Source organism: Chinchilla lanigera, unplaced genomic scaffold (genome assembly GCF_000276665.1).
Source record: "Chinchilla lanigera isolate Chin_1 unplaced genomic scaffold, ChiLan1.0 scaffold00036, whole genome shotgun sequence".
Classification (NCBI taxonomy): domain Eukaryota; kingdom Metazoa; phylum Chordata; class Mammalia; order Rodentia; family Chinchillidae; genus Chinchilla; species Chinchilla lanigera.
In genome coordinates this window covers 7201870-7229045 of record NW_004955437.1, presented here as the reverse complement: position 1 = coordinate 7229045, position 27176 = coordinate 7201870, and the positions used below count along the sequence as shown (strand labels likewise).

Below are 27176 nucleotides of genomic sequence, written 5' to 3'. Positions count from 1 at the left end.
TTCCTAGCAAGCCCTACAGGGATGAGTGCCCCTCTCCCCACGAGGCCCTGATTGTGTGGGGCCAGCTGCTGTGAACCCCTGGATCTTAGAGGGGGTCGTCCTGCCTGTCTGTGCTGACCCCTCTGGGCTCCGGTCTCCTCGTGGATGTGGAGGCGGTGATATTGCCCTTGCACCTCCTGGAAGCAGAGACAGGGCAGAGGAAGTTGAAGGGTCATTGCCTAGCCCGGGGGAAAAGGCAAGGTGGGGGAGAAAGTTCCCATAGAATTGTGGGACTTGCAGCAGAGTGACAGACAGGGGCCGGGTTGAGACAGCTTACCCCAGACAGCCTCCTTTCCAGCCTTCCGGCCTCAGTTTCCATGAGATGTGAGGATGTGCTGTAGAATCTCACTGCCCCGGGCATGCACAGTATCCTTGGAAATCCTGTGCGCTTCATTTGATGCATGTATGATTAGCCTGAGGAGGGGCCGGGGGCTTCCCCAGCCATCCAGAGCCCACCATGGATCCATTGCTGAGGACTTTTGGAGCTGCTCGGTCTGTGGGTGGGGAGCAGAACTTGTGAGGAGGAACAGAGGCTATATACCTGAGGGTGGGGACGCCTTGGGGACTGGAGGGGAACCAGGGTCCTCTCCTTACCCAGCTGCTGCTGAGCTGGTCTGGATAGCCCCTTCCAATCTCAGCCTGGAGAGAAAGCTATATTGGAATTGAATGTAAACACATGCATAGATATGCATATCAAAATATATAGAGAGGTATATAATTAAACTTAAGTATACATACATATCTTTCTATCTTTCCACTAAAAGTCATAATCTGTAGAAAAATTGGAAGTGCAGAAAAATTATAAAGAGGGAAATAAAAAAAATCACTTGTACTCCCACCATCCAAATTTAACCAGAAGTATTTGGAAAGTGACTCTCCATTTTATACCGATTCTAAGTGATATTTATGGTCAATTTAGTGTGTGCTATTACATATTAATCCTTTCCACTCACCATTATATGGCTTGCTTAGTTTCCATGGCATTGGACTATTTTTCATTTGGCAGTACCATAATTTATTTAACCAATCTTCAGTCATTGGATATTCAGGTTGTTTCCCATTTTTTGATGTTAAAAATAACACAGGGACATATGTCTTGGAACATAAATACATTGTACATCGTTTTCTAGGAGCTGGAGTTATTGGTTTAACAAGTTAATTATAAGCTTTGCCTGTTCCATAAAAATATTTATTAACCCTCTGCCTGGTGCCAGGTGACAGTGCCCATCTTGGCCATGCTTTGGTCAGTCTCGAAAATAAAATAACCTCTCCCCTGTGCCAATTCCAGAGGTGAAAACTGGATCTAGGTGCCATTTACATTTCTTTGATAACGTGTGAGGTTGACCTTTTGAAAATAAGTCTATTTCTTCCCTTGTGAATTTATTATACGGTCTTGACTTTGATAAAATGCATAAAGGTGGAAAGACACCAGCTCTGCGGTCAGTGTGGGCAAGAGGGAAATGCAGTCATGAGAGGGAAGAGAAGGTGTGGGCACCCAGGGAGCAATGTGCCAGTGTCACCAAGCAAAAGTCCTCCCCGGGGGCCTCACGGATAGGCAGGTAGGGGTGGGGTCTGTGCTCATCAAGGTGGGGGTTCAAGTTGCTTTTCTTTGGTGAGTGGGGACCTGGAGACACTAGGTTTATAAGTATAATAAACATAAAGCAGTGGCGTCAGAAACCTAAGAATTGAAAATGCGTGTGACAGCGGCAACTTCGAGGGCTGGCTGTGAAGATTAGAAGAGGCACTGCGTGGAAATTCTCTAAATAGCGTTGGTTCTCTAATAGGGCCCACAGTGAACGCTGAAGAAAGGAAGGAAGTGTAGTTGTAGTAGTAATCTCAGGAGCAGTACTAGCCTGGCATCCTGGAGAAGAAGATGGAAGAGGAAAATTAGGTACACCATGAAGTCTGATTTTTAAGACAGATTTCTAAACTGTTAGGGACAAAAGCAAGCACCATCATGACCCACTATCATTGCAATCTTGCAGTGTGTTTCACACCTTGCTTTACAGGCAGATTTCATGTAATCCTCCTGGACACACCACAGAGCATAGAAGTCCATGGAAGCTAGAAAAGCCTTCCCTTCCTTGGCCTTCCTGAGGGGAGAGCTCCTCTCTGTCATTCCACATACACACAGCGACTCTCCACAAGACCCTACCCTGCACAGCTCCATGGGACAGGGACCAGAGTCTCCCTGCTGATGCGCATACTTGGAAAATATTTTAGGAGCTTTCACTGGCTGTGAGCTACACCATAAACAGAGCCCACCACAAGTGTCTAGGTCATCTGACAAGGTTTCGTCCTGTCTTGGGGACAAAATGGAGAAATGGTGAAGTGAATTGGAAATTGGTCAGATACCCAGACTGGTGAGTAAATTGATAGAAGAGTTCAGAAAGTCTTTGGCTTATCTCCCAGCAGCTGTCCCCATTTCTGTACTGCTCTTGTGGATATGGACAATGGCATGAAAATATGCTTGGCAAATTATCATGCCCAAAGCTGCTGTCTGTCTGTCTGTCTATCTATCTATCTACTATCCATTCCTATACCTGCTTACCTACCAATTCACTCATGCACCAATTCACCCACAAATCCATCCATTAGTCTACCCACCTAATCATCCACCCACTCACCAATATATCCATATACACATCTGTCCATCCACCTACCTATTTATCCATCCACACATCCATCCATTTATCCACCACCCACTCATTCATGCACCTGCTCATCCATCCGTCCATCCATCCATCCATCCATCCATCCATCCATCCACCCATCTTTCCATCCATCCACCCTTCCATCCATCCACCTACCCATTCACACATTCATCCATTCATCCACCCATCTACCCACCTACCATTTATCCACCTGCACATCCATCCACCCACCTGTTCATTCATTCACCCATCTATCCATCCACCCATCCATTCATCCACCCACCCACCCACCCACCCATTTTGGCACAAGAAATCAGTTATAGTTGCACAAGTCTAAAGTGAGGAAATCTGGCTTGGCTGGAATTCTGTGTGCACAGGCTCCAAGTTTGCCTAAATTACTTTTATTGTTGCTGAGACAAAATACTCAGCACCCAAAGTTAAAAAGAGAAAGGGTTTATTTCAGCTCACAGAGGTTTCAGTCGGTAGAGGTTTCAGTCTATAATCATCTGGCTCCAAGGCAGGGTGGCATGGCAGAAGGGCATGACAGAGGAGAAACAGTTCATGGTGGGCAGAAGACAGCAAAAACAAGCAGGTGACAAGCCACTTTCCGCCCCTTATCATATGCAGGCTACCTGCCCTTAGGCTGGGTAGCACTCACACTCTTAATCCTAGCATCCTTAATCCTAGCACTGCACCATGAATCAACCTCAGCATCGCATATTCTAGATCCAGCCGCCTCCGAAAAAGCCCCACCTATGACTGCATGAGGCTTTGGGAGGACATCTAGACACACGCCACAACACAGTTGCTCTCAAGAGCATCATAGTCACAGCGATGGAGCTGACAAAAGGCTCCTGTCATTTTCTGCTGTGTTTAAGTGTGTGGCTCAAATCCTCATAGATGATGGCTCTGTCTATCATTGAAGCTGGTCAGAGCAGAGCTGTGGAAGTATGATCCAAGCTGGCCCAGTTTTAGGGGTCAAATTCATAGACCGCAGCACCTTGTAAGTCCCTGGCCTGCTCTGGCTACTGAGTCAGCATTAGATGAATGGAACAGAAAGGACATGAGCATCCAAGCTGCCCATAGATGAGCAAGAGTGAGCTGTCACCAGCCACGGTACCCACGCCAGAAGGATGGGGCGGAGCTGGGCTGATGCCATCCTGGGGGTGCTGAGCCGGCGGCCCGACTTCGCTTGAAAACACTTGGTCTCGCAACCCATGAGCAACACACTATGGCTCCCGCTCTTGCTAACTCCACCTGCCTTCCCAGTCGTGGCCACTGTGACATCTTATCCCCTGGGAGACAGAGCCCTGTCTCATAGCCCCTGAGCCCGAGGCCCCGAGAGAAGAGACCTTAGTAGAAGCTGAGAGAGTCCAGCCATCCCGGACACAGCTCACTGTCGGCTCACCCCTGACCCCCGAGGGCCTCCCGAAGGCCCAGGGAGCTGCGGGCCATGTCTGAAAACGTGAGGTTCCCGGCGACCTTCTGTTGGGGGTGCGTATTGAGGACAGCACTGGAATCTGCCTATGGATGGGTCCTGCTCTTCTGTGGGATAACAAGCTCGCTAATTATCTCGTGGCTCTGGCGGCCTCCCAAGGCATCTGCCCTCCCTGCGTACGCACGGCTGAGCCCTCGGGCAGGGCTGGGATGTGCCAACCATGGCGTCCGCCCTTGGGCCTGGCCTGCTCCTGGGTGGCGAGGGTGGGCTGGGCCTCCCACCTCTCTCGTGGCCAGGCCTGGTGGTGCCTCCCCGCCAGACAGCAACAGCCTGCTCGGCCTCTTCCCTGGTGTGACATGGGGAGTTAAGTGCCCGTATGTCATTATCAGCAAGTGACATTCACAAACACTCGTCTCTAAGAGCCGTCGGGAACATCTGTCACCAGGCGTGATGTTGGAGCAGTCCCTGGGGGTGGAGGGCAGTGAGCTCCCTGCCAAAGCTCAGCAGGAATCGGCCAGGCTGAGCCCCATGCCCATGCCTATCATGTCCGTGGGGCAGGTGAGGGTCTGCGGGAAGAGGGGCTCTGAAGGCGGGTGGACGACCCCAGGCCATCCCCACCTCGCTTTCCCTGTGGGTTCCGGGGCTGTCACACACCCCCACCCCAAGAGCCTGCTGAGTCTCACAGCAGGGCAGCATCTTCTGCTGCTCCTCTGTGCCCATCCAGGGACAGAAAAGCGGACAGATCAGCCACTTCTCACCTGGCAGGGTCTTACCCATCAACCCCTTAGAGGACCTGTGCTCCCACCACAGACCACAGCCACCTCCTCTGTGTGGCAGGGGACATTTGCTAATGAGGCTGGCACCCAGGTTCCCGCAACAAGGTAGGGACCTGGGAGGGACTGGTGCCCTCTAAAGGCAATGGGGTGCACCAGGAGCAGGGTCTGTACCCTACGCAGGGGAAGGTTGTTGAGGACTTTGTGTCCCCAGTTAGTTGGCATCTTCTGAAAGGGTGAGCCAAATTCCCACAGGCAGAGGCAGAGGAAGGGATTGGGGGACATTGGGGTGCACAGTCAGGGAGAGAGGCAACTCCTGCATCAGAGTCACAGTGGACCTCAGCCTGGCCTGGATTTGATATTCTTACAAATGTCTTCCACTCAGTTTGGCTGTGGAAACGGGATATCTGCAAGTGGGAATGGCTAGGATGATAGGCTTGTGCCCATTGTACAGATGTGCACCATGGAAACAGCCAGCTGGGAGAAGGGAGCAAGGGGCAACTCCCCAGCTGAGCTGCTGTGAGGTGACAAAGTTGCCAGAGGTCTCCCATGAAAACTTAGATGAATAGAAGTCAGCCTATAGATGATAGGAAAGGGAAAGAAATTGCTCAAAAGAAGGAATGACTGGGATGAGGGAAAGAAGAAAAAGGAAAGAAGGAAGGCAAAACATAAATATATGTATGAATAGCTGTGATGACCGTGTTGCTGTTGTCTGATGGTGTATTGAAATGAACAGTTAATGCTCACAATTTTTATGTTCTGATCAACTTTGCATGCTTGGGTCTGGTGGTCTGAGCAACTGATTTGAAGGTAACAATATGAAACAGAACTACAATGGTGAACTCCTACCGTCTTGTCTAGTGAAACTCTCTAATATCTCTAATGTTTTATTGAAGAATTATTTTCTTAATCTTTTTAATGGTTTGAGCAATCTTTCATTCTTACATCTGATAATCTGAGCAATGTAGTTGAGGATAGTGGTGTACAACGTTACAACCACTGATGATTTGTATTAATTTGTCTTGAGACCCTGTATCACTTTGAATGTTTTTGCTTTGATTTGTTTATGTTCGTGATACTGGTATGCTGCTACTGTTCTATTTTTTGTTTGTTTGTTTCTCATGTACTACTCTTAATAAAAAAAAAAAGAAAAAGAAAAAAAGAAAAATAAAATAAAATAAATAAAATAAAAAATAAATAAAATAAAAATAAAAATAAAAAATAAATAAAAATAGAATAAAATAAAAAAATAGAAATAAAAAATAAAAAAATAAAATAAAAAAATAGAAATAAAAAATAAAATAAAAAATAAAATAAAAAAATAGAAAAGAAAAAGAAAAGTCAGCCTAACTTAATGGCTTAAACGCATAAGGTTTTATATGGTGCTCATCTAAGAGGAGCTCAATGGAAGAGAGTTTCTGTCTGATTTTCTGAGCAGCATGGTCCCCAGGGGACTAGGTCCTTGTACTTTTCTTCTCTGCCATCCTCAGCACACAATTTCTGTCTTTAAGGTCAGCTCATAGTACAAAATGGCTGCTGGAGCACTAGCTATCACAGCTCCTTTTTATGCAGCAGAAAAGATGAAAAAGACAAGAGCAAGAGGGCAGAGTGGGGGATTTCTTGCAAGCACCGACCAGTCTCGTTGTGCTGAGGTAGATTTCTGCAAGAGGGCCTGGGAAATGTAGTTTTTTAATTTTTTTTTAAGCGAGGCACAATGCCCCGCCCCAGTAACATAGAGAAGGTGGGGAGGGGGCCGGCCCTTTCACAACCATGTTTGCGCTCCATCTCCCTCATTTACTGGTCCTGGAGCAGAGGCCAATCTTTTCACTGCTCTCTGCCCTCATTTTGTCATCTGTAGAGCAGGAAGAGCATCTTCTGTAGTCAACCATGACATCCTGGTACCTGTAGGCAGCTATTAGGCTGCCTGCTGCCCCTTTCTAAGCCCATTCCCCAGATCTATTTGGCTCCATTTTTCAAAACTAAGAATAGCATCTGCTGAGGGGTCTGTCGTAAAGACCAAGGTATAGGGTGTACACTTTTCAGGAACATTGGCACTTCGGTCGGACACACCCAAAGGAGTGAATGTCTGACCGTGGAACGACAGACCCCACAGCAGGCTGTAAGAGCATCTCAGATCACATCACTGCCTCCTCACCCTGCCCCGTCCTCTGCTCAAGAAGGTGACACTGCTCAGATTCAAAACCCACTGGAGCATTTCTCTGAAAAAATCATCTCAGGCTCTTGCGGATCTGGCCTCCCTTTCCAGCAGGGGAGACCCAGAGGCTACTCTCACGAAGTCCCGCAAGTTCGCTTAGCTTGAAGGTGAGGGTGGAGGTGTTGTTTATTTCCTACCAGGATATCCCCTAAGAAGTCCGTGGAGGGTGGCTTTGGGCTGGGAAGTGTGGCTGGGACTTGGGGTGGGGTGGTGGCAGCTGCTGGCATGACGCCAACCACTCCCGGAGCATCAGCCCCAGCTCCTTCCAGGCTCGCAGTAGCTGGGACGGATGGGTGGAAGGCGAGAGCCCAGGTGTCCTGACCCCAAGCCCGGGCTCTCCGGGTCTCTGCACTGTGGACATCCAGGAGGCATCTCACCACCCATGGGGGCGTCTGGTTGGCCAGAGAATCAGAGTATTTGAAACTTTCCAGGGGCTCTGCTGTGTGTCAGCATCAAGCCCAGGGATCAGTGCGGCCGGGTGGGGTGGTTCCCTAACTTCTGGGAGGAAACAACAAGAGGCCTAGGTTTCCCCTCTCTGAGACGTCACTTCCTCCTAATGCTGAAGTCTACAGCGAGACCCTGCCAGTGAAGATCCTCGGGGACAAGTTCCATGTGCGTGGCAGGGACATGAACAACAAAGAAGGGGTGGGACTCCAGATGTGGGCTCTTAGTTTTCCCCCATTTCTTTGTCTGAGCCTCAAGCTGCTCATCTGCAGAACGGGACAATAGAGTGACCATGCCTCCCTCAAAGGGTGGTGTGGTGTAGGAAGGAGAGGGCAGGCATGAGGGCAGGCAGGAAGGAGGAGCACCCTTGGCAACTGAGAAGGATTCCAGTAGCAGAGCCCTGGGGACAGCAACCCATCCAAGTCTGGTGCTGGTTTGTGTCACATGAGGGGAGTCCAGAGGGTGCAGTTCTGGCTGGTTCAGGTGCTCCATGGCCTCTGGGGACTGAGGAAGGTCACAGTGCTGTGCCCTGAGGGCTTTCTTCGGACACTCAGCCCACAGAGGGACTGATGTCGCCTGGAACAGCCCGGGGCTAGGACAGAAACAGCTTCCTCACTGTGGGGAAGGAGGACAATTGGCAGCGTGTTCTTTCCTGGGGTTCCCTGTAGGGCAGAGCCCAGCTGCCACCAGTGGGAACTGACTGAACAAAACACCCCATGCTGATGGACGACCTCCTCTTCCCCTGCCCAGGGCTTCCTGGGCCGCCTCCTAAATCAACACAATTTCTTGTCTCAGGCTCTGCTTCCTGGGAACCCAAACGGAGACAGGGGCCGTCCTCCTGGATGGGAGGTGAGCCACTTTCACTAAAGGGCCCCTGAAGTCTGGCCTGCCAACCTCCTCTTAGATGTCACCGGATTCCCCAGTCACACAGGAGCCCGAGGGAGGTGATCGTGTGTTCAGGTACCTCTTCCCGCTGCCTCCAAATAAACCCATGGCTCTGCTGGGAAGCTGGAAGAGGAGAGAGGATGGCGGGGAGGTGGCAGCCTCTCAGAGCTGTGTGGGCAGAAGCTTTGCCCTTGTGGCATCTTTTGGCATCTGTCCCACCCAGGCCAGAAGCAGGAGCTGGTCTCCACCAAGGCCAGCCGTGCAGGCAGCGGAACTGGCCGCTTTTCCATCTCGTGGTGTGAGCTCGTCTTGTCTCTGGAGACCTTGACACACAGGGAGAAAAGGGAGGGATGTCTCAGCTCCTGCCAGTTAGGCCCTTGGTCTGGCATGCATGCAAGACAGGAGTGGCACCCCATGGTGGACAGAGGGCTTGGGCAAGATGTCAGATTAATGCCCATCATCTTCAGAAATTCGAGGTGGGGGTGGGCAGGAAGCATCACATAGCCACAGCCTGGGAGGCATCAGCCCAGGGCGAAGGCCAGACCCCAGAGAAAGACAAAATGGGCCACTTGGTGGCTTTAGCCTGAGCTGCAGGCAGGGGGCTCCTTCCAGTCAGGGACAGTGGGCAGAGGTCCTGAGTGCAGCTACAACACCTAGAACTTCTCACAAGGCAGCAAGGGAGTCATAGCGAGTTAAGGAGGCTGTGGGTTAGTAATCAGCCCCCTCCCAAGTTAGCATAGCTGCCACAGATCCCAGGCCTGCGATGGGAGGGGTGCTTTCCAGGGGCTTCTGGGAGCAGGCAGAGTGGAGGATCAGCTGTGTCCTGGTGAACAGGGGGATCTGGAAGGAAAAGGGGAGAGGAGGCTCTCACTTTCAGGTGGCACCGATGCAAAATGAGGCTGAGGCAGGAATGACTGGCCTGGTCAATGGCCCGTGAAGCCTGGGTGTATTGGTCAGCTATTGCCTTGATGGTGCTGCATAACAAACAGTCTCAGATCCAGAGTGTTTACAACCACTAAGACTGCGTCTCCTTAGCCAAGGTGGAGGGATGGAGAACTGGAGTCGCACTCATCTTGGCTGGGCTAGGTTGAGCTGGGCTGGGTGTCACTTGCTCGCAGCTGCAGGCAAGACTGAGATCTTCTCTGTGTAGTGGGTTCTGGAGCTGGGGCAGGGCATGGCGTCTGTGTGTTCTGCTTATGGATCCAAACATCAGGCTTCTGTTGGCATCGCATCTGCTATATCTCACTGGCCAGAGCAAGTTGTGCAGGGTCAAGGAACAGGGGCAGCATTTACCCACTTCTGCCCACAAGCCATGGAGGGCACTGGCTGCATCGTGTACTCCAGACAAGGGAAGAAATGGGACAGAGAACAACCTGCGCCTGGGCTTCCCCGGCCAATGGGCTGTGCCTGGGGCTGCGGTCACACCCACTGCTCACGGGTGAGCACCCTCACCTACGCGGCCCCAGCCCTGGGCGGGGTCTGAGCATCTGGATTTCAAATCCACTGTCTCAGTGCTGTTCTGGGGAAATCATCGGAGGTTTGGGCAGAGAGACCAGAAGAGGGCGGCTGTGGGTGGCCTCGAATGTCACACAGGCTCGCTCTATTGACCTAGCTCTCACCGCTGGCCTGGCTTTGGGGTTTCTCCTGGTGGCAGAGAATAGCCAGGGTCTAGAGCCAAGGGAAGGGGGACCCATGAGCAGGAAAACACCTGAGATTATCTTGCTCCTTCAGCAAATATGGAGTGCATGTCTGGCCAAGTGCCTGGGGCCGGAGCGAGATAGGTAGAGTCCTTGCCTTCAAGGAGCTCACATTCTTGTGGGAGAGAGACAAGATTTACAATGTGCATAAGCAGTATAAGGAGACAGAGACTGGGGCTGCTGCTTAATATGGGAGGTCATGGATAACTAGGGGTGACACTGGGATAGACACCTGCATAGAGTGAGAGAAAGTCAGGCAGTAGATGCAGCACGTGCAAAGGCCCTGAGGGAGGAACAGACTTGTCCTGTTGGACCAGCAGCAAGATCCTAGGGCATCTGGAGGAAGGGTGGCAGAGACTGAGCCAGAGCCCGGGGCAGGGCTGGACCTGGCAGGGCCTTGAGGCCACGGCGAGGCCTCAGATTTTATCTTGGAAGAAGTGGAGCCGTTGGGAGGGTGAAAGCAGGGAAGTGGCTGGATGTGACTAAGTAAGAAGGTTCTGGCTGCTGCAGCGGGTGGGGACTGTGAGACCCCAGTTCAAGACGGGCTCCTGGTGGAGCCTCCACCCTCGCTGTCCCAGCCCCATGCTGGCGTCGCCCTGGCCCTTGCTCTGATGCAGACGCATGGTTTCCGTGCTGGTTTACTTGGTGTGTTAGGCTGTGCCGCAGCATTCTGGGGTATCCGTCACCTCTCAGTGACTCCTAAGTGCATTTGTGCCAGTGCCGGCTGGTGGGGAGGGGCCCGAGGTCTGGTCCAGGGCAACCGGTACTGTCTCCTAGGCACGTGGCCAGCCAGGGACAGCCGAGGCACTGGGCGTGGGGACGAGATCTTGGGAGCTGAGAAGGTGGTGGCAGTGGCAGCTGGCGCTGAACACCAGGGAGATATTTTTACCACCCGTCAAAATGCCACTGTGCACGCGCCGTGCCAAGGGCTGCTGCCCGCGGCTGCTTTGCTCCCCCAGCTTTGACTGTCACTGGGGAGAAGGTCTGCTTGGAAAAGGGCACCTCTGGAAATTCATCTTCTCCCTGGGGGCAGCACTGGAGGAGACAAATGGGAAGCAAAGCAGCCACTGGGGACCACCTCCCTGAGTGCCCGGGGTCACGCGGGAGCCCTTCTATCCCACACACTACCTGCCATGGACCTAGAAATAGGACCCCTTCCCAAAAGACTTCCTTCAGGGTAAAAGGGGCTGAAATTCCACCATTACAGATGCATTTCTTTGCATCGATAATGGGCAGAAACCCAAGGAGAGGCTGAGGTGGCTTTCTCTGGGAATGGCCGGGGAGGCGGGGGTGGCTATGGAGGACACAGCAAAGCCCTGGCAGCAGCAGGAGGGAGGGGCCAGGCACGGTCACCCGGCAGCCTTAAAGTTCGGGTCCTCTGCATGGCCATATGGCTGAGGGCTGGAGAGATCAAGGCGGGGCAGGGCAAAGCCAAAGTCCCGGGCCCCGCCCAGCTGCTTGGTCATCACGCCTTCCTCGGCCTGGATCCTTCTGTCCTTAGGATGGGCCTGGTTCTCTCTGCTTTTACAGACTGAGGGAGTCCAGAGTGAGAAGGGCAGAGCTCAAGGTCATCCAGGTGAGGCCCTCCTTTCCATGGGAGCCCCGGGAGTCACCCTGCTCCTGCCACCTGTTGCCCCGCAGCCCTACCACCCACAGGGTGCTGACGTTCCTCGTCATCAGGACTCAGTACTGCGCATCCCCAATTTAAAATAGGGGAGGCTTATCTTGGCCCAGATTTCAGTCCATGGTCCACTGGTAGAAACAGTACAGGGGAGGAGACCTGCTCACATCAGGCCGCAGAGAGAGCAGGCAGGAACCCGGAAGGGAGAGAGACTTCCGGTTCCGGTTCCCACCCCAGGGACCTGCCTCTTCCGCCAGACCCACCTCCTAACAGCACATTCAGCTACAGTGCCCCAAGATCCAAGCATCTTCCAAAATCCCTGCCTCTGTACCCATGAGTTCTGGGGTGCTCCTTGATCTGGGCCACAGCCCTGAGCCCCTGTGGGGAGAAGGAACCTCCCCAGAGCCCACACCCCTGTTGGGGGCCAGTGGCTGGAAACTCTTCCTCAGTGCTAGCCCCCAAACCCTCTCTCTCTGTGTCCTGCTAATACTTCCATAACCTGTTCCCTGAAGACAATTCTCAGGGTGCATCTGATGCTGTTATTTTCTATCCAACCTCCGACCTCCCTGCCCCCTGTGACCTCACCCTTGAGGCACTGGGAGATGCTTGTGCAAGTATGAGGTCATGTTGTGGGCCACCCCGAGAGGCAAGCCTGCTGCGCCCAGGGCCCTCTAACTTTCTGCAGCTCAAGCTCTCCAGGGAGACAAAGACTTACACTAAATAAAGACACACACAAGGCATTCACTGCAAGCATGCATGAGAGCTGGTCTTGGGGCACTGACCCGCTCAGGGAGGTCGGGGGAGCTTGCTGGAGAAGGCACACGGAAGGTCGGGGTGAGCTCTGTGGGTACACAGGCTGGGGCGTGTGCTGGGTATGGCCTGGGCGTGTCCTGGGGTTTATTTCTAGTCCCCTGCCTCTGTCTGCTGTGTGCCAGGTCTCCGAGGCCTCTGCTCAAGTGGCAGCAGGACACTTGGTGTGAACCGGATGGGGCATCCCCTCCCCCAAAGAAGCCTGGGCCCACACTGGCCTCCTGGGGTGCTGAGTGCCACACAGATGGAGCACCCCTAAGAAAGCGATCCCCTCATACTGTTCCGAGCCTGTCTTGCTCCCTTCCCTAGGCTGCTCCCAAGATACAGCAGCCTAGGCCTGAGAACCCCCCTGGTGGAATGGTGACAATGTCCCTGCTTGGGCATCACCAGCCATCCTGGGGCAGCCTCCAGCTCAGCCTTTTCCTTGGGATTTGGTCTTAGGGAGACACTGAACTGTTTACTCACCTCCTCTGAAGTGTGCTTCGTGTGGCAAGTCATCTTAGGACTTTGGCCGCAAGTACTCGGATTGCAAAGCGCAAAGCCAGGGATGGAAATTAGGTTAAACGTGCCAAGTCAGTGCAGGTGTTCTCTCTCCCAGTGACAACGGTGATAAGCAGTGACCTTTCCAGGCGTATGACATCCGGCTCTGTCTTACAGGCTGCTGTCCCCAACTCAATTAAGTGTCTGCATCCTGATGAGCAGATCCAGGCACGAGTCGACCAGGAAGTCTGCAGCCGGGCCCAGGGCTGCGTTTTGGGGCTGGGTGCCCCATGCTATACCTGCTCCCTGCCATGTGCACCCCAATGCTCCCAGCACTTCTGCAGCCACCCGAGAAGCAGGCGTTGCTGTCACACATTCCACGTGGGTAGGAATCTCAGGGATTGGAGGGCGGGCGGAGCTGCTGAGGTCTTCCAGCCAGGAAGTCGCAGAGTTGGGATTCGAAGTCAGGCCGGTTGTGCTCTAAAGGATGCCCAACCACTCCTTTGCCTCTCAGGATGTGCAAGCATCATAAGGATTCGGATGGGTGTCTTGGGGTTACAGGGGATGGGTTTAATAACAGACCAGTGACTTCATTCCTTTCACACTGTCCCCTTCTCTATGAATAACCCCAGAACCTTCAGCCACTTGTCACTCTAAGGCACTGTGAGGAAATGGGATGTCATTAGGAGGCGTCTCGGACAAGTAGAACTCCCAGGCGGCACTGGTGAGAGCTCAGACACAGGCCTTGGAGTGAGAGTGGAAGGAAACCTCAGCTGTGGAGAGGCCTGGAGGCTCCGACGGAGGCAGCAGGGATACCACCCGCCATGCTCATGGCACGGTGATCTGTGGCCTGCCATTGGAACCACGGCCATGCCGTCCGCCCGTCGCTGCCTCCCTGCAGACTGAAATGAAGCGAGGCTTGGTGTGACCCCAGGACAGGTGGGCTTGGGGGACAGGGAGGAGATTTGTGGCTTGGTCTCTGCCCACCGTGAGCCAGCATTCCCCAGAACCCTGAGCCACCACTGCTCCCGCCCAGTGCAGCCCCAGCCGGGTGCCCAGGGCCAGGTAGGCACACAGGCTGGAGGATGGCGCCACGAATCTCCCCAAGTCCGACAGGGTAGCCACATAGAAACTACAGCAGAGCCACTGACCTTGCAAAGAGGGGACTAAAAGGTCGGATTTATTCCTCCAGGGCCACGGGAGCCATGAAATCTTGGCGCGTGAGTGATGGCGGTGAATCCGTCACCGCTCTGGGGAGCTCTGCCGGTCTGTCCCCAGCCCTGTCACCCCCTTGATGGCAGGTAGCTGGCACACAGAGGTGAAGGAAAGGAAGAGATGAGGGGTTGTGGGGGCCCCAAACAATGCTTGCTGGGGTGAGAGCAGTGCTGAGTATCCCTGAGACTGTCGCCCTGGAACATGACCCCCTTCTCAGTGGGGTCACCCAGGGTCCCTTTGAGACCGAGCCTCCCTCTGGCCCCGACACTTCTGGGCTGAATGGATGAGTGTGGAAATGACCTAAGAAGTGGCCCAACCCCACACCAGGGAAGACCCAAGACCCAGAGATGGAGGATGCAAACTATTTTCCAAACCAGAAGTTGAAAGCTGTGGGAAACTAAGTAACAGGGTAAAGATGCAACCATTAAGATGTGGAGCCTGCATTTGAACCCAGAGCCCAGGTCCTTTGGGTGCAAAACCCCAGTATGTTTAGAACTGGGGACCTGGTGCACACTGTACCCACAGCCCTTCAATGGCTGCACCCTGTCCGCCTTTCTTCCACCCTCTGCCCTTGCTACTCAGTGGAATTCTAAACTGTTGGAAGCCCAGAGACAGAAAGTGACTTGCCCCAGGTCACATGGCGTCATGATACAGCTGTGGTCAGTGCTTCATCCATGGGGTCTGGACACGTGGAGGGTGGGCCAGCCCTCCTCTCTCCCCTCTGCTCCTGGTTTGGATTTTGTCAGAGCTGCTCTTGGCTGAAGCGAGAGCACCCTCTGCCACCCCTGCAGTCCCCCAGAGGTCCTTTCTCTCCCCAGCCTCCTCCCTCCCCGGAATCCTGCTTGTTAGAGACAGAGCTCCAGAAGGATCAGCAGAAACAGCCAAGAAATGCTGAGCGGGCTGCTCCGGACTGCTCATGCAAAGGGCGTCTCTCTGCAGGGTGAGGCAGCGGGCAGGGTCACGCACAGCTCTGCAGGCTGGATGTCCCCGAGGCCACTGGTCCAGGCACGTGCCAGTCAGTGTCTCCGTCCTTCACTCTTGTCCAGTGTCCTCATTGTAATAAACACTGCTTGTGTTGTGAGTGCCTTGCCCCCTGGGCTCGTGTCTGGGGTCCCCCCGAAGCCCTGTGTGAGGCAGTGGTGCCAGGATCCCCTTCTGACAGATGGACGGGCCAAGCCTCTCCTGTCCAGCTCACTCAGCTCGTGGAGGTGGGGCCGCACTTGATCTTCACACACCAAACCCAGCACCATCGTGGCTACTTTTTATTGCACGAGCATCTCCTCAGCACTGTGACCAGGATGGAACACGGGACTAGTTAGCAGGAAAGATAGCGGAGAGGCTGGAGAGTGAACCATCTGTGCATGGGGAAGTGGAGCAGGGCTCGGGGATGTGAAGCGACTTGCCCAGCATGGCACAGTAATCTTCAAGATTCCCGATCTGACCAGGAAAGAAGATGATAACAGGCAAGGCGGGGTCTTACTGCCCGTTCAGGAAACAACCGAAGACTTCATTTCACTCTGCTTTGCTTTATTAAGGGTGGTGTTTTGTGTGTGCAAGCTGATTTCTCTTCTCTTTTCTCTTCTCTTTTCTCTTCTCTTCTCTTCTCTTCTCTTCTCTTCTCTTCTTTCCTTCCTACCTTCTCTCCCTCTGTCTCTTCCTCCCTCCCTGCTTCTCTTCCTTTCTGTTTTTCTTTTCATGGTACTAGGCATTCAACCCAGTTTTATTTTGAGACAGGATGTCACTGAGTTGCCCAGGCTGGGCTTGAACTTGCAATCCTGCCTCAGCCTCCCAGTGAGCTGAGATTACAGGTGTACGCCACCCAGCCTTCCTTGGGTGCTGTGGTTTGTGGCCCCCTAATATGCCTAGGTTAAAGCCTACCCCCAAAAAGTATAGCACAAGAGGTGGTGAAGTCTCAAGGAGACAGGGTGAGGGCGCTTGAGGGAGGGCGCAAGGCTGAAAGCTGAGCCTCTTGCATGCTTGTGCTCCTGCCTGCTGCCCCTAGGGGGCGTAGCGAGAAGGGGTCACCAGACCGAATGGTGTGCTGACTTCCACTGCCACTGAGAAAAAGCTGCATGTCCACTACCCTGGTTTGTTGCCTGGTGCCATGCTGACCTGTGATAGCCTTCCCTTCCTTTGGTCCTGACGACCTTCCCATGAAGCAGGCATAGCTGTCCCTAACTCAGACAACCCATGGGCATCAAGACCTAGAAGCCCTGCCCTGGTGCCTGCTGCCCAAGTGACCTCCAGCCTCACTGAAGCAACCCATATATCCCCATACCACTCCTCTTCCTGCAGACTGGCAGAAGTTGCTTTGGTATAGCATTTTTCTTTGCCCCTTTTTATTGTAGAGAAAACATAACAGTTACTATTTGAAACACTTTTAAGCATCTGGTTCAGTGGCACTAGATGCAGTCTCATTGTCGTGCAGCTATCACCACCAGCTACCTTCACGTCCCAAGCTGAGACTCCGCATCCACTAAATGGCCAGTCCTCCTTCCCCGCTCTCCCACACCCCAGAGGCCACCCTTCTGCTTTCTGTCTCTGTGAATCTGACCGCTCCAGGTCTTTCATGGAAACGGGATCATACAGATTCTACCCATTTGTGTTGGAGCATGAGTTGGAATTTCATGATGATGTGGAACGCTACCCAAACATGCATGCCGTCCTTGCTCAGGGGCTCTTCAAACCTTCTCTGCTGGACTCCAGCTTTAGCGTCAGTGCTGCTGAAGGGAGCACTGTGACCGCTTGTTTAAAGAGGCTGGCACTGGCTCTGACTGGTGCGGTGCCACCATCCAAGTATGGGGCAGCCAAGGAGGGCAAAATCTCCAATCAGCTCCATAGATCGGTCACGTCGTCTTGGTGCCACCCTGGATGTTCTAACAGGTCTTGGACACAGATGGTGGGGAATCTTCATTTTGTACAAGTTACAATGGAATCTGAGGCTGTTACTTCTCCATATGTGGTGAGTTGTGCTTGGTTGAGCAAGTCTTCTCAGCTCCCCCAGATGACACATGACAATTGTCCTCATCATAGTCATTGTCATCATGGCACTGAAAACTCCAGGAAGGGGCAGACACATTTATCCCTATCGCACCCAATGTCTCATACTGACCATAGTGCCATCTGACAGGTGAGGAAACCGAGGTTCCAAGAGAGGAAAGAAATGGCCTAGAGTCACAGCTGGGCAGGGGCAGACTGATCGTAGTGGGGTTGGGATTCTGTCTGATTCTGGGGTCTACACTCTTTTGTCCAAGACAATCAACCCTGTCCTTGGGACCTGGAAGCTAAGGACAATGAAATAAATGGAAAAGTCCTACATCTGTTAAGACGTGAATGTGGAGAGAGAGAGACAGAGAGAGAGAGAGAGAGAGAGAGAGAAAGAGAGAGAGAGAGAGAGAGAGAGGGAGAAACACAGAGACAAACAAAGAGACAGAGACAGCCTGAGACTTAGCTGGGTTAGAGAGCTGGCCTGAGTGGACCCATCCTACAGCAGATGGAACCCTGCTTTGGCAGAAGAGAACCAGGACACCATAGCTCATGGAAGCTCCAGGGAAGATGGGTTTTCTGCTGATATCTGCCCGGTGTGAGCTGCAGACAGTGATGCTTGTAGAGATTCGAGGGTGCCCCTGGCCAGGGGGTACCCAGCAGAGGGTGATGTTTGACTGGGCAATATGGGATCTGGCTCTGCGCTCAGTGGCACAGACTCCCCCAGAGGAGAAGGCCAAAGATAAATCTGCATGGGCTCACCTGCTCCATGATCTTCATCTGGTTCCCAGGGGCAGTGCACTCCCCGTTGTCACTGAGGGTCAGTGGTGAGCCCAAGGCAGCACTTCACCAGATGCCAGCGCCAGGGACTCTCCAAGTTGCACTGGTAATTCCGGTCCTTCTCTTTACTACTCTGATCTCTACCCCAGATTCCTCCCAGCACCAGTACCCAGCTACTCCTCTGCATTGGAACAGGAGACTGAATATATTTGCAAGCGCTCTGAGCCTGGTTCCGGGCCACTACCCTGGTGACCTTATTTCCTACTACTCTCCCTTCCTGTCTCTCTGTTCAAGCCATGCCAGGTTCTCAACTGTTCCTGGAGCACGTCATATAACCTTTCTAAGCCTCAATTTCCTCCTCTGTAATTCAGGGTTGAATTAGTCTATACAGACAAAGTCTGACATAGAATAAGTAAATAGTAAAGGTTAGCTGTCCCTAATATGTTCTTTTCTTTGTTAACTGCTGTCAAGAACAGTGGGCCTGGCTCTCAGATTGGCTTCCTGCTAATATCCAATTCTGCTCAATTCAAGGTAACACGGTACAGTCATCCGCTGGTGTCCCTCTTGTAGTCACTGTGACAAAATAACTGAGAGAATGAACTTAAAGGAGGAGAGCTTGGTTTGGGCAGAGCAGCTGGTCTCATGGTGACCAGGAAGCAGAGAGCAAGACAGCCCGGAAGGCAAGTGCCTTATCAGTGCCTTTGAAGAATGTACCCCACGTAACCTGCCTCCTTCACCTGCCACCTCCCGCCGGTCCTGGCGGCCCACCCAGCTAAGAGCTCCTCCATGGGCTAATTCATCACTGAATTCAGAGGCCTCAAGATCCAGGCCCCTCCTTAGGCCCTGCTCTTGCATACCATTGCACTGGGGGTCAGTCCTCCATAGATGAGTGTTTGGGGGACACTTCCTCTTTAATCAGCGTCTGAGGAGGATCAGTTCCAGGGCCCAGTGCAGAGCCCAGAATTCCCAGGTGTTCAAGTCCCTTGGGTGAAATCTGGTGGTCTGTGCATGTATCCTGCGCACCTCTTCCTGTCTCTGGATGGCTTCAGACACCACATGCAGTGGCAGCCCTATGCAAAGAGTTGTGGTATTGTATTGTTTAGGGCACAGGGACAAGGAAAAGTTCTTATGTAGTCATTTCTTTTTCTCCCACTATTTCTGAGCCCCGGTTGATTGACTTTGTGGATGCAGAGCCTTGGGATGGAACGGACCCGCCACGCGGGGATGGCCACTCCTAGTGAGAGCAGGAGACCAGCTCACCATGCTGCTCGGCTGCTTTCCAGGCAGGTGAACTGGAGCCTCTGCGTGGCCACATGTCACGTGTGACGTGGGATAATTTCTCCTGCCTCCGAGTCAGGCGGCCCTGCCTGAGCAGCACACACCTGCCACTGCCAGTGCTCCAGGAGTCACGTGCCAGACAGAAGCAGCCAGCTCCCCTCCCCTGCAGTCAGTGCAGGGCGGATGGCCCCTCTGGGGTGCACAGGCAGCAGGAAGTTGGGTGTCGGGGCCTCACTTGATCTAATGAGGCCGCTTCCCGGGTCTGAGATGTGGAGGCCGGCGGGGAGGTTGGCAGGGCTGGCTCTGTGAAGGGCCCGTAATGAGGATGGAGAGCCGGGAGCAGAGGCGGCCTCTCCAAAGGGGCACGGAGCTCGGCGGGCAGCGGGCGTCTCTCAGGTGGGGGCACAGCGCCCTGCAGAGGGTGCTGCTGTAGCGGGGTGGACTGCAAAGGTAGAAGAGGGTTATTTGTTGACAACTTGGAAATGAGGACTTCATTTTCTCCAGCACCAGGGCCTTCCCTCCCTCCCTCTCCCTGCCTCTCTTCCGCTCTCCCCCAACACACACCAGCTCCTCTCTTACCCGGGCTGTAGACTCAGGGGCCCCCCAGCTATGGTGCCGCAGAGACCTCAAGGCCTCTCTGACTCCCACATCTCTTGACTTTCCGCATGGGAGCGACACTCAGGCCTGCTGCAGGCCTTTCGTCCCGTGAGCGGCCCAGCCAGGGCCAGGTCACCACCAAGGTTCAGCAGCAGAGGGGCAGCGTGTGGGAGGCGCTGCGCTGTGTGCAGGCCCAGCTTGTGCTGCTTTCCCTACTTCACTTGCCAAAATGCGCCCCTTGGACAGAGGTGACTGCACGTAGCCTGGGGAATGAGGTCTAGACAGAGGCCACCAGGGGGACAGTGGGCTGTGGCTGTCAGTCACGGTTTTACCACGAGGCCCAGGCAGGAATTCCTGGAATCTCTCATTCTCTTCTCATTCTCATTCCCTTTCCCATTCTTCTGGAAGAACAGCCAGAAGATGTGACCAGGACAAGGGTCCAACTCTCGCTACAGAGCTGGGATCACAGGGGATGCAGAGGCTGGCCAGGAGGGTTACTTGCAGAAGAAAAGGAGAGACTTGGGTGCTACCCCTGGCTTCTCCCCCTATGCAGCAGCCTGAGGGGCTGAAGGCTGAGGCTGAAGGATCCTGGGAAATGTAGTTCCTGTCGTGCAGAGGCAGGTGTGAGGGGGACACAGATCTGAGAGCAAACAGTGGGGTGACCAGGCTGCTGCGTGAATTCCTCTCAGATCTCTGTGGTCAGCCATGAATTTGTTTCCTAGTGTTAAATTGAATGAACAAACGCCAAGTAGAGACACAGAGAGAGAAAAAGAGAGGGCGAGAGCTGGTTTGTTTTGTTTTTCCTGGGTAAGTGCTGGAGTTGCAGTCTCCAATTGTGTTTAGAGTGTGTGAGTTTAATTAAATTTAACACATTGGAGCAACTTAAAATAGCAATTCACGCTTTCTGCTAACAGAGATGTCGCCAATTTCCATGATGGAGAGAAATGCACCAGGGTTTCAGGAATATGTTTTTTCACACAGGACTGCAACTTGCTGGCTGTGCAGGTACTGTCCTTTGCCATCTACCAACCCAATCATCGTCCCCTCCTGCCCCAGCTTTCAGGCAAGGAAGGCCGGCCATGGGCTCCAGCTCCCTTGGGCACCACTGTGGAGAGCAGCAGAGGAGGGGCGGGCAGGGCAGAATGAGTTTGGTCTGCTCATTTGTGCCACCCCTGCCCTGTGAGCTTGTCCGGGTAGCTTCTGCTTGTGAACTAAATCCCATAGGCCGCCATGTCTCAGCGAGGGGTGATTTTAGAACAGAACATTCGGCGATGTTGGGTGACAGTTTTGGTTGTCACATGGGGGGACGTGTTCTGGCACCCTGGGGTGCAGGCCAGGGATATGGGTAAGCACCCTTCAATGCAGAGAGTAACCTCTAAACCAGAGCTTACCCATGCCAAGGGTGCTGAGGCCGGGACACCCTTTTCTAGCCAGGTGCAAGCAACTCTTCCAGAAGGACCAGCTTCGTTTCTGCCCAGCCTATTGCAAACCAATGCCTTCACGAGAACGTAATGGAAATAAATGATCAGGTAAATCATCCTGTGCTTGGATGTGAGGACCGATGCCAAACTGCCCTAGAACTTCAGTCTTACCTTTCTGTACTCTCTGACTGGGGAGCAGGGACAGACGACTCGCGGACCTTGTGCAGGGCTGGCCTGCCATTCGCTCTGCTTCCCGAGATGAGCCTTAGTCCCTCGCCCCACCCACCTCTGTGCCATTACTCCCTTTGTAAATGCGGTCTTGATTGTTCTCAGTGAGTGAGGCTTCTGCCTGCACAGGGCCCGACTAATTCTGGTTCTGGAATGTTTGTGTACAAAACAAGCAAAGTGTAGGGTGGAGCATGTAGGTAGGAGGCGAAGATCACAAGGGGCAGCTCAGTCCGTCACTCATATGCGAGCCGGTTCTTCGGATGGCGACAGTCAGTGGGCCAGCACTGTGGTGGAGCATGGTGACTGCCAGTAGCCTCAGGCTGGGCTGCTTGAGTCTCCACCCAGCTCTGCCAGGCTCCCCATCTGCATAAGAAAATGGTGACAGTGCCCGAGAGCTAACGTCACAGACAGACGTGGGCCCAGCACACTATTTCCGGTGGTGTTGGTCTCACTACTCTGGGCGTGTGTAGCTCTTGCCTCTCCAACTTATATCATCAGTTCCTGGGAAGGAACAGGACCTTGGAGAATTCCAGGGACCCTGCAGCATGGCCCTCGCAGGGCTCCTCTGCCTTGCTTGAAGGTGGCTCAGCTGAACAGGGATCCTCCTGGTGGCATGGGAGCCACAGCAGGCTCTAGTGCTGCTCCAGGGAGGAGGGTGGCTGCCACAAGCCATCAGGCACTTTCTACTTGAATGAAGAAATACACCCTGTGTCTGTCACACGGTGAGGAACAAGCCCAGACTGTGAACCCAGGAGCTAGTGTTCAAGTCTGCGCTGCTGCAGTCTAGCAGTCCCTGCTGTGTGACCTTGGGCCAACCATTTAGCCTCTCTGATTCATCCTCTATGCAAGGAGAGTACCAATCACGGCCTCACAAGATGGCTATGATGCCCCAGGTAAGCTGAGGCTGTGAAGGCCCTGATAGACCTAAGGGGCTGGCTAAGAGCCCTTGCTGAATTTGTAACCCGTCTCCTCTGACCTCTTCTGCCCCAGCACTGTGGGGTCCAGGCAGGCCTGGGACTCCTCCTTGGGGCTTCCCCAGCAGCCAGGACTGAGGGCAGCCCAGCAGCCTCCGGCCCGCACAGATGGGACGTCAATATCGCCTGTCAGTGTGGGCTCCAGAGCTGAGACGCTTGGCCTGTGGGATTTCATATTTGAGATCTCAATTAAGGCACATGGCTCCAGTTGGAGGGCTGATGGGAGCTCATGGCCCCTTTCCTTCTCAAGTAGGAATGGAAGGCAGGGGCTTCAGAGAGCAGACATCCTCAGGTCCAGGCAGCAGAAGTCTGATGCGTAAGGTCTTAGAGATCAGAGCTGGGGCCCGGGCCTTGGAAGGTCCAGGCGGCAGTGGCCCTGGCTGTGGTGGACAGCCCCAGGATTAGTGGGACCTCAAATACACCCCTAAAGGTGGAGGGGCGGATGGGGTCCTTCTTGCTGGGGCTGTGGGGAAGAGTCATTCCTTCCCTGGGGACACAAGATGCTCTCTGGCCCCCAGCATTGTCTGGAAATGGCAGAGTCCCGGCAGAGCCAGCAGGAACCCTTGCAGGTGAGAAGGAGGCGGCCCAGCTCCCCGGGGTGGCCCCAGCATCCAACTCAGATGTCTGGCCCAGAGAGAGTGCGGCATGGGTTGTGGTCCCATCACATCTCAGAGGACAAGACAAGGGGCCAGGCTGGAGCGGGGTGGGGATGGTGTGACCCCGGGCCCTAATTCCGGAGATGGAAGGTTATAGCAACAGGTGTGGGGTAAGCACCCCTTGGCCTGAGTCCTTTACTCTCTCGGTCCTGCATCTGTCTCTGTCACCTCTCTATTATTGCCTCTGTCCCCTTCCTGTCACCTTGTCCCTTCACTCTGCCATCCCTCACCCTCTGTGTCTCCTTCCTTCCCAGGATGATCCCAGCCTCCAACAAGGCCTTCGTGGTCAACAACCTGGTGTCAGGGACAGGCTACGACCTGTGTGTGCTGGCCATGTGGGACGACACAGCCACGACACTCACGGCCACCAACATTGTGGGCTGCGCCCAGTTCTTCACCAAGGCTGACTACCCGCAGTGTCAGTCCATGCACAGCCAGATCCTGGGTGGTACCATGATCCTGGTCATCGGGGGCATCATCGTGGCCACACTGCTGGTCTTTATCGTCATCCTCATGGTGCGTTACAAGGTCTGCAACCACGAGGTCCCAGGGAAGATGGCAGCGGCAGCCGTCAGCAACGTGTACTCGCAGACTAACGGGGCCCAGCCTCCGCCCCTGGGCAGTGTGCCTGCTGGGCAGCCCCCACAGGCTCCACCCAAGTTCGTGGTGCGGAATGAGCTCCTGGACTTCAGTGCCAGCCTGGCCCGAGCCAGCGACTCTTCCTCCTCCAGCTCCCTGGGCAGTGGGGAGGCAGCGGGGCTGGCACAGGGCCCCTGGAGGCTCCCACCCCCTGCCACCCGCCCCAAACCCAACCTTGACCGCCTGATGGGGGCCTTTGCCTCCCTGGACCTCAAGAGTCAGAGAAAGGAGGAGCTGCTGGACTCCAGGACTCCAGCGGGGAAAGGGGGCGGGACACCGGCCAGGGGCCACCACTCAGACCGAGAGCCACTGCTGGGGCCCCCAGCGGCCCGTGCCAGGAGCCTGCTCCCCCTGCCCCTGGAGGGCAAGGCCAAGCGCAGCCACTCCTTCGACATGGGGGACTTCGCGGCGGCAGCAGCTGCGGCAGGAGGGGTGGCCCCCGGCGGCTACAGCCCCCCTCGGAGGGTCTCACACATCTGGACCAAGCGCAGCCTCTCCGTCAACGGCATGCTCTTGCCCTTTGAGGAGAGTGACCTGGTGGGAGCCCGGGGGACTTTCGGTAGCTCTCAGTGGGTGATGGAGAGCACCGTGTAGCCGGGACCACCCTCCCTCCCACCCTTATGGAGTGGGAGTTGAAGGGGCGGGGTCTTTACTGGCGAGTCTTGTGGAGTTTCCATGGTGATGTTTACATCCAGGGACAGTTTCGTCTCCCTGTCCACAGCCTCTTGTCCCTCCCGCCCAGCCACCCTCCTCCACATCGCCTTCCCAGGCCTGTCCCCACCACCCAGCGGGGTGTGCTCAGGGAATTCGGACTCCCTCAACTGTCGGACTGAGCCCCGAGTGTTTGGAGAGGCGAGAGTCCGCCTTTCTGATCACAAATGTAGCGACACGCAAGTGGCTTTGGATGGCTTATGGGTCCAGTGTGGCTTTTATTTCTGAATTTATTTATTTATTTTTTTTCCATTTCCCGGACTCCTCTTCTTCATTCACACGGGGAAAGGGTGAGCGAGTGTTTCCTCTGCGTGTGCCCAGCAGCCCCAGCAGGGGGCGATCATTGCCAAATGCCAACTGGTTCCAGTCTTGTTTGGGGGAGGACCGTGGAGTCCCCTGCCCAGGGCCACTCCACACCCCGCTTTGGGAGGCAGGAGTGACCAGCTCTGAGGCTGACACTTGTGCTCAATGCATATACCAGACGATTTCTTCCCGGGCTTCCCATATGGAAGGAGAGGAGGGTTCCCCGCTGCAGGGGATGTCACTCTGGGGTCGTTGTGGGATTTTGCTTTTTTTCCTGGGGAGCTGGGAAGAAATTCCCCATAAGCATGTGATAGCCAAGAAGGCTTCACTTGAGGAAAGCAGCGTGGGGTGACAGGGGGGCAGTAGCCTTGGAGCCCAAAGCTCTGAGTTTGAGATCCAGAGCTGCAAGGAAAATGTGTGAGGCTTTTTCTCTTTGGGCCTCAGTTTCCTAACTGGCCAAATGGGACTGAACTGCCCTCAGATGCCCTTCCAGCTAAGGATGCATCAGTTCTTCCTGGCTCCAGGGTGCGGCATCAGCTCGGTGGCCCTGGGAGCACTGCCGCTAGAGCGTCCCTGTGCCAGCTAGACACAGAGAGAACATTCTAGAGCTTTTGGGGGAGCGAGTCTTTTCAGAACCACAGTTTTGGAGCATGGGAGGTGTTCGTGAGCCTCTCTCTCCCCGCCTCTTCCTCCCTCTCCCCACAGCATCAGAGCCGCGCCCCGGGCCCACAGTGCATTAGCGACCAGCAGGGCAGGGGCCGAGCCGCCTACCTCCTGGGAGAGGTATTTGGGATCTGTGACCCTGTCTCCTTCATCCTGCAGGGGCAGCACCGTGTCCAAAGTCTGTCCCACATCTGTCCTGAAAGAGGCAGTTCCAGGAGAGGCGATGGAGGGCTCCTGGCTCCTGCCATGGAGAGATTGAGCCCCATGTTCCCACACAGCCATGGAGAAGTGCTTGGGACACATGGGAACAACTTTCTTGCTTCTGTGTCACTCCTGTCCCTGTGTCCTTCCAGGCATCTGCTCATTGCCAACATACTACCTCTCCCTAGTCCTGGGCGCACTGTGTCCTCTCTCCGCCCCTCTCTCCTTTTCCCTCCACTCTCCTCTCTGCGTTCCTCTTTCTTCCTGCTGCTCTCTGTTTTCTCCCATTCTTTTCTGGTCCTGACAAGGTCAAGAACAGGCCAGGTCAATCTCTCAGGTCAAGACCACGGTCGCTTTTCCAAGCCAGTCCCAGTATAGCAGCTGTCCCTTCCCGGTCACGGCGGGCGGCACCCACAAGATTGGATGGCTCAAAGGGAAATCTCCACCTGCCCAACCTTCCCGTCCTCACCCTCCCTCTCTGCTCCCTCCTCCCCACACACCCTGTCACAATGCAGCCATCATGGGAAGGGTCTCTAATACCACGTTTCTTTTTTGCCTTTGGGGTCAGACACACAGCGGGGACACGGAGGCCGGCAGAAGGGGATGCGCCAACCCGCTGTCTGTCCTTGTCCTCGGCTTCCAGCTCTGTCCTGGCACCGTCTGTACCTGCTCTTGTGTTTGTCGTGTTTCTGACTGGGGTTTGGGACAGAGACATCCTTGGGGTCAGAACATAAATGCCCATCTTCTCCTGAAAGAAAAAGTACAGTAAAATGTACAGTTTTCCAAACAACCACCAACATTTCCTGGGAGGGAGAAAAAAAGAACATTCTCCTGTCTGTGAATGTCTGCTGTTCATTTCTCTGGAAACTCTGGGTTTTCTAAAGATGACTTCGAAATGGCATTCTCTCTCGCACCTGTGTTTGTGACTGCCTGGTGGGTGAGCTCGATTCCTGCCAAGTACAACGGTGAGGTGAGGGGGTGCACAAATGGAATGTTGGGGCATCTTTCTGGAACAAAGGCAGGAGAATCTGGGGTGACCCTGCAGGCTGAGAAGGGAGGAGTCCATCCCCAGGACTCTAACCGGCCCACATACCACCAGCCCGCCCTCCTTTACGGACTGTGGCCGCTACCACTCTTGGCCACTAGGGGCGCACGGGTACCTCCCCCACTTGGGTGGAGTCAGGGATGGCATTTTATTCAAAAAGGTTTTTTACTTGGCAATCTCGAAAAAACGAACCGAGCACCCAAACCCAAGGTGTAGAAACAAAGGAGCTTGTGGAACACAAGAATCCCAACTCTGCTAGGACACAATGTCTGTGCAGGTGCTGCCTAAGAGAAAACAGTATGAGCTACAACAAGATTTATATATATTTATAAACATAGGGGCTGGGGATTTAGCTCAGCGGCAAAGCGCCTGCCTGGCAAGTGCAAGGTCGTGAGTTCGGTTCCCAGTACCGGAGAAAAACCAA

The 27176-nt window shown here is 54.2% G+C and overlaps 1 protein-coding gene across 1 annotated transcript in view; it reads left to right on the top strand.

The window, feature by feature from the left end:
* Positions 1 to 26580, top strand: part of Lrfn2 (leucine rich repeat and fibronectin type III domain containing 2) — a 156151-nt gene extending 129571 nt beyond the window's left edge. Inside the window, exon 3 of the mRNA XM_005389663.2 lies at positions 23445 to 26580. Coding sequence (XP_005389720.1) covers positions 23445 to 24423 — 979 coding nt within the window. The 3' untranslated portion in view covers positions 24424 to 26580. The remainder of the gene's footprint in view (positions 1 to 23444) is intronic.
* Positions 26581 to 27176: the final 596 nt, after the last annotated feature.